The following is a 7,282-nucleotide window of genomic DNA, read 5'->3' as shown; positions in this document are numbered from 1 at the left end:
CAAACTCAGGCCTCGCGAAGCGGCGGCGCGCGGCGCCGCCGACGGTCGCCGCGCGAGGCGTCGCGCGGTGGCGTCGTCCGATGCCTCGCTGGGGGGCGACGTGAGACGCGCCCCGCGGAGCCTGGCATCCGGATTGCACGGAAGCGAAAAGCGAGGGCGCCCGAGCTAAGCCAATGCCGAGCAGCCGCGCGGACCGTCACGCCGTCCGCGGCGGCGGCCACCTTGCCGCGGAGGAAGCAGCGCCGCGAAACAAACAACGAGCGAAGCGACTTTAGGCCCTAGGCGCGCGCGGAGACGATGACGTTGTCGATGAGCCAGAAGCCGTCCTTGGAGGCCGCGTCGCAGGCCTCCTGGCAGTCGTCGCCCGTGCGGAGGCTCAGCGCCCACTTGGTCTTGGACCAGACGCCGGACTTGTCGTCCTGGAGGCGCACAGTCTGGTAGGCCTTGGTGCCGTCCATGGAGAGGCTCATGGTGCCGGCGAAGACCATCTGGCTCCAGTTGAGGAGCACGTCGTACTCAGAGTCGAGGACGAAGTTGACGAACGCGTCGCCGTCGACGGCGTCGACGCTGCGGAAGGACGACGCCGGGCTCAGGAAGCGCAGGAGCGTCTCGACGCCCCGGTTCTCCGACGCGCCGCCGTCGCCGGCGCCGTCCTTGAGCGCCTTGAGCACGCCGGAGATGACCTCGCCGGGCGTCTGGCCGCTGCTCGGCGCAAAGTCCGAGTAGTCCTGGGACGTGAGCACGGGCGGCAGCATGCCCGTCGTCAGCGACCGGTTCTCCAGCGCCTCGGCGAGCTTCTTCGACACCATGGGGAAGTCGCCGCTCTTCGATAAAGCGTCGTAAATCTCCTCGTCCGCGACCTTGGCGACGACGACCTCCTCGCGCCGCGCGCTCAGCGCCGCGTACAGATCCTTGTTCTCGTCGGCGTCGAGCACCTCCTCCACGGAAGCCTCTGTATTCCGCCGCCCGATGCGGTTCCAGAGCCGCCGCGCCATCTGCCGCTTGAAGCCGGGCTCGCCCTCGGCGGGCTCGCGCGGCGCGTCGTTTTCGTCGTTGTCCGCGGCGCGGCGGAGCGCGCGGTGCCGCAGGACCGGCGAGCCGACGAAGCCCGACGCGGCGACGGCGAGGAGCGCAACGCGCCACTTCCTTCTCGATTGGACCATGGCCGCACTGCAGTGCTCGATCTCGCCGGCACACACAGCCTACACACGCTACGGCCTCCGCCCCACACACAACACCACCGCGTCGATGCGGCGTCGAGGAGGGGGTCGTTAGGATCGAAGGGGAGGGGAGGGATCGTCGCGCGCCGCCGCCGCTCCTACGACGAGTTGAGCTCCGCGAGCTTCACGAGCCGTGCCGCGGTCTCCTTGGCGAGCGTGGCGCACGTCGCCTTGGACGCGTCGTCCGTGCACATGCCCGTGCTCTCGAAGAGGGCCATCTGCGCGGGGAGCGCGCCGTCGGGCCCGCGCGCGCGCGCGCGGCGTCCGAGGCGCGGGCGGCGACGAGCTCGACCTCGATCGTGGGCACGTCCCCTTTCAGCTCCTGGAGGTCGAGGTTGCCAATGTCGTCGTGGAGGTCGTCCTCGTCCGAGACGCCTGCGCGACGCCGGCGCTCGGGGGGCGCGCGGTCCGGGGCGGCCCCGGACGACCCCCGGCCGCTCGGCGCGCGCGGTCCGCGGCGGCCGCCGGCCCGCGTTTCGGCGCGGGAGCCGCGCCCTTGAGTTTCATGAGGACCTGCTTCAGGTCGTTGTCGATCGCCTCGAGCTCCTTCCTGCGGCGGCGGTGGGGTGACGAAACGCCGGCGGCGCGCGACGGCTGCCCTTTCCTCTCCCCGAGGGCCGCGGTCGCGGCGGCGTCGCGACCGATGTGGCGACGCGGCGTCGCGCAGAGCCTTCATGTCGTACTTCGCCGTCAACATAGGGTTCGACATCGTCCCGCTGGTCTCAGATGGACGATCACCGGCGGCCCAGGCGCCTGGAGGCGCTCGCGACAATCGGGCAGCGTACGGCCGTATCCACTGCACCCAAGCACACGTTGCACTCTGTAACAAAACTCACACAGCATGGCCTCCTCGCAAAGAGCACTAGCCTCACTGCTGTTCCTGCTCGCGCAAGCCCACTGTCTCGAGCGGCTCAAATTCGTGACGAACGTGCGCAGTCCGACTGCGAAGCAGGTCGGCTGTCCCTATGCGCAACGCGTCTGGATGGCGCTCGAGCTGACAGAGGTGGACTACGAGCGCGTCGAGATCGACCTGCGCGCGAAGCCGGACTGGTTCCTGGAAGCGTCGCCGCTGGGCCGCGTGCCCTGCATCATCGACGCCGAGGGCACCGCGATCGTCGAGAGCATGGCGCTGGTCGAGTACGTCGACGAGATCTCGCCGGGCCGCGACCTCACGCCGGCCGCGCCGGCCGCGCGCGCCGCCGCGCGCGCGCTCGCGTGGCGGTGCGACGCGCGGTTCGTGCCGCGCGGCTTCGCGTTCCTGTGCTACGGCGGCCGCGGGCGCCGAGACGCGTTCGTGGACGAATTACAATTCCTCGACGACGCGCTCCGCGGCCGGCGCTTCCTCGCCGGCGACCGGCCGGGCCTCGCGGACGTCGCCTACGCGCCCTTCGTCGAGCGCCTCGAGGCCGCGCTCGGCGCGCATCGAGGCGGGAGCGTCCGCGACATTTCACACGCACACAACCTCGCGCGCGTCGCGTCGTGGTTGGACGCGCTCGACGGCGTTTCCGCGTACGCGGCGACGAAGTGCGCGGGAGCCGGTGAGATCGCCGCCGTCTACCGGCCGCGCGCGACGCGGCGGATGTCCTACCTCCGCCAGTAATACGGGGGGCTTCGAGCGCGGCGGGTATGGCCTCAGGGGATGGCGGCCGTCGCGGCGTCGAGCGCGGCCTGGGCCGCGGCCGGGTCCGTGGACCGGACGGTGACGAGCGCGGCGCGCGTCGGGAGGAGCTTGACGTGGAAGAGGCAGGGCGCCCCGCTGGGCGCGTGCGCGGCCGCGAGGATGAGCTCGTTCGTCGCGGGGATGGCCTCGACGGGCCGCGCGTTCGCGCGCTGCAGCTTCGCCGCGAGGCCGTCGAGGCCGAGGTTCGGCGGCGCGGGGCACTCGCGCTTGCGCTCGTGCTTGGACGTGCCCCACTTGGCGCCGAAGTCGTTGGTCGCGAGCGCGAGCGGCGAAAAGGGCGCCGGCGCCGCGGACACGCTCAGGCCGGAGAACGCCGCGAGGAGGTCCGCCGGCGGCGCCGCGGGCGGCGCCGCGGGCGGCGCCGCGGGCGGCGCGTCGTCCGTGAGGTCGAGGAGCGACGGCTCGGGCGCCGGCGGCGGCGCGGGCGCGGCCGGCGGCGGCGCGGGCTCGGGCTCGCGGTCGAAGTTGCGCGCGGCGGGCTGGCGCTGGAAGCGCGCGGGCGCCGGCGCGGGCTTGGGCTTCGGCGGCGGCGCGCCGCCGCCGAGGACGCCGCCGAAGAGCGCCGCGGCCATGCGCTCCTTCTCCTCCTGCTCCGCGGTCTTCTCCGCGGGCGCGGCCGCCGCGGGCGGCGCCGCGGCCGGCCGGTCGTAGCCCCCCTGCGGCGGCGGCGCCGCCGCGGGGGCGCCCCCGCCAAAGGCCGGCGCCGGCGCCTTGGGCGCGCCCCAGGGGCCCGACGCGGCCGCGAGGCCCCCACCGCCGAGGCGGCCGCCGATCGCGTTCGCCTTGGGGTTGAAGGACCCCGGCGGCGGCGCGCCGCCCTCCGAAGCCTGCATGGCCGCGGCGATGGCCGCGTCGTTGGACACGTCCACGGCGAAGTGGTTCTGGCCCGGCGCGGCGCCGAACGACGGGTCGCGGACGTTCGGCGAGAACGTCGGCTTCTCCGGCTTCGCGTAGGCCTCGAACTTGAAGCCGCCCGCGGGGCCCTCGGCCTCGTCCTCGTCCTCGTCCTCGTCCTCGCGCGGCGGCGCGTAGGGCGCCGCGCCGGCGTTGAGCGCGGACGCGACGAACTTGTCGAGGAAGCCCAGCGCGTCGTCCGCGTTCCGCGACCCGTCCGGCCCCTCGGAGACGACGCCGTCCAGCGGATCCTCGAGGGACGCGTCGTAGGGGAGCACGTCGGCCAGTAAATCGGGCTCGAGCTTCGCCGCGTCGATGAGGTTCAGGCATTCCAAACTCCGCTGCTGCAGCTCGAGCTCCGACGACGACACGAAGCGCTCCGCGAGCTTCGCCACGACGCCCTCCACGGCGCCCGCGCCGCCCTCGAGCTGGGCGACCATCTTCAGCAGCGCCGTCACCAGCAGGGACCGCGCCTTGAGCGACCCCCTCAGCCGCGCGTCGTCGAACGCGAGCTCCGCGACGGCGACGGCCAGCGCGTCGAGCGGCATGCAGGTCGCCAGGGCGCCGTACTCGCCCAGCACCCAGGCGAGGATGTGCAGCAGCGCGTCCGGGATGGCCTCCCAGTCGAGCATGGCCGCGAAGCGGTCCACGGCCGCGGGCCGGAGCTCCGACTCCGCGTCGCCGTCCTCGCCGCCCTCGGCGATCAAAGCTACTAAATTCTGGGACACCTCGGGCTGGACGAGGTCCCCCGCGAGCTCCATGACCTTGATGACCGTCGACACGTACCAGTCGTTCGACGGCGCGAAGCGCTCCGCGGCCGTGCAGAGCCGCGACACGAGCGCGGACCTCAGGAACTCGTCCGTCGACGACTCCAGCGACTGGAGCAGCTTCGACGCGATGAATTCGACGTTCACGGGGTTCATCATGCGATAGAGCAGGTCCAGCGTCTTGCGCTTGAGCGTGTCGTCGACGTCCTCGAGGCACTCGATGACCGCCAGTTGGTGGTCCGCGGCGTACTTCGGGTGGCCCTCGACGACCTGCGCGAGGCCCGTGATGCCCAGGTACTTGAGGTTGTGGTTCTCCGACTGGAGGAAGCGGGAGATGGACCGGGCCGCCTCGTCCAGCAGCGTCGAGTTCGGGTAGACCGTCGTGATCGTCCGCACGCACTCGTAGACGATCGCGTAGCCGACCTGGGCAGCAAAAGGGTGATTCAACGTCGCTTCAATGTGAGTGTTCCGCGCGCGCGCGTTCCGGAAACAGCATCTACGCTTCGAACCGTTCCGAGAGATGATCGCTCGTCCAAAAATCAGCCGAAACGAGTGGAAAACGGCCGAGATATGAGCCTTTGAAGTTGGGAATTTTGCTCTCTTTTGCTGCCCTGTAGCCGACGTTGATGCCCGTGTCCGCGCGGCGCATGACGTCGCTCAGCACCTCGTACATGCCCTCGGACGCCGCCTGGTCCGCGCGGCCCAGGTGGGCGAGGACGCGCAGGAGCCGGAGCTGGGCCCAGGGCGCGGGGATGCGGTGGTAGTCGAAGTCGCGCGGCAGGCGGTGCTCGACGACCTGCTTGAGGATGGACACGAAGGACGGCACGAGCTCCTTGAACGCCGCCGGGTTCGCGGCGATCATGTCGTGCAGCAGGCACAGCGCCGCCGTCATCACGCTCGGGTCCTTGTCGCAGAGCGTGCGCCGCATCGTGTCCGCGAGGTGCTCGACGGCGGACGCGTCGAGCTGGTGGAACCGGTGGAGCACCATGACGACCTTCTTCCGCACGAGCTCGCGGCCGTGGGCGCAGAGCTTGACGACGTGGGCCGTCAGCGCCGGGATCATGTCCGCCGTCGCCAGCCGGAGCGTCGCCGTGAGCGCCGCGCCGACCTCCAAATAGTTCGCCGACGCCATGTCCTGCTGCAGCTGGTTCACGAGCATGAAGCGGAACTCGTGCGACGGGCTCAGGCACAGCCCGCTGCACAGGTAGCCCACGCGCTTCTGCACCAGGTTCTTCGCCGCCGCGAGCTCGATGGCCTTGATGTAGCCGAACGACGCGTCGTGGCCGAGCATCTCGACGTAGACGAGGCGGATGAGGAACTCCTTCATCTTCTTCTTGGACACGTTCGCCTCGGGCATGCGCTTTTTGAGGGTGGCCACCTCCTCGACGATGATGTTGTCCTCCTGCTGCTTCGACTTGCTCTCCCCGATGGCCTTGACGAGGTCGAAGAAGTCCTTGCTCAGGTGGCTGCCGGACATCATCTCCGCGCGTGTCGCGGCGCGGGCGCGCGCGCGGCTTCTTGTCTGGTTCGAGGGAGCGGGAGGTGCGCGCCGCTTCGGCGAGGCGCGGGTCGCGCCGCGGCCGCTCGGGACGACGAGCTTGGTCGCCGCGCGTCGACGCGATGGGCCTGCTTTCAGTGGCCGCGCGCGAGAAAAATGCTTGTGGCAAACTTCATCAATGTAGGTTGAAGTTTTGCTAAAGCGCCTCCGTCGGGCGACAGGAGCGCCTCGACGCAGCGTCGACAGCAGCAGCAGCAGGTCGACGAGAGCAGCAGCAGCGAACGACAGACACCAGACAACAACAGCAGCAGCGTCGAACAGCAGCGCAGCACCGGCAAGCAGCAAACCAATAAACCATGACCGACGGCGAGCGGTGCGCCTGCGTGCTCGCGGCGCAGCGCCTCAAGGCCGCCGTGCTGGACTACAAGTTCTTCCCCAACGACTTCACGTCGCTGGCCGCGGACGCCGTCGAGGCGTGCCTGCCGCGCGAGCTCGCGGCCGGCGGGAGCTGCCACAGCAAGGTCCTCGGCGTCGCGAGCGCGCTCGACGGCACCTACGCGGCCTTCTACCGCGTCGACGCGGCGAAGCTGGGCAGGAACGAGTTCGGCTACGGCCGCGACCTGCGCTTCACGCTCGGGCGGCCCGGCGCGTGGACCGTGCCCGCCTGCGGCTACGAGTGGTCCGGCGACTGGGACGTGCGGAAGCGGCCGTGGCTCAAGAAGGTCGGCGGCGACGGCGGCTGGAGCCGGCCCTACGCGGACCCCGCGACGGGCGACCTGCTCGAGAGCTACGTGCTGCCCCTGCGGCGCGACGGCGCCGTCGTCGCCGTCGTCGTCGCCGGCACGTTTCCCGTGGCGTCGCGGAAGCCCAAGCGCGCGGCCGAGCCCGACTGGGTCGCGCTCCCGGACCCCAAGCTCAGGAGCCGCCTGCTCTACGCGAATCCCGTCTGCCTCCTCACGACCTGGGGCTTCGCGGACGGCGCGTGGACGCGGAACGCGATGACGATCTCGTGGCTGACGTGCATGAACAACGCGGGCGACGTGCTCCTCTCGCTCAACACGCGGCGCCACTCCGCCGCCGCCGTGGTCTCGGGCCGCGACTTTGGGTTATCGATCCCCACGGCGGACCTCGCGGCGCTCGTCTTGGCCGTCGGCGGCCGCTCGGGCCGCAAGGGGCCCAAGTTCGGCGCCGTACCGGGCCTCGCGGCCGTCGCGCCGGACGT

At 71.2% G+C, this 7,282-nt stretch overlaps 1 protein-coding gene across 1 annotated transcript; it reads right to left on the bottom strand.

Annotated features, from left to right (window-relative positions):
• Positions 1 to 4,532: 4,532 nt before the first annotated feature.
• Positions 4,533 to 6,039, bottom strand: AURANDRAFT_22846 (hypothetical protein; the record flags this gene model as incomplete). The annotated part of the gene is made up of 2 exons (XM_009036598.1): positions 4,533 to 4,985; positions 5,185 to 6,039. Coding segments are annotated over 2 exons (1,308 nt in total), but the record flags the coding sequence as incomplete, so codon positions are not given.
• Positions 6,040 to 7,282: the final 1,243 nt, after the last annotated feature.

The sequence above is a fragment of the Aureococcus anophagefferens genome (assembly GCF_000186865.1).
Source record: "Aureococcus anophagefferens unplaced genomic scaffold AURANscaffold_5, whole genome shotgun sequence".
NCBI lineage: Eukaryota > Pelagophyceae > Pelagomonadales > Pelagomonadaceae > Aureococcus > Aureococcus anophagefferens.
The sequence above is the reverse complement of the archived record's forward strand: the minus strand, read 5'-3'. Positions and strand labels throughout refer to the sequence as shown.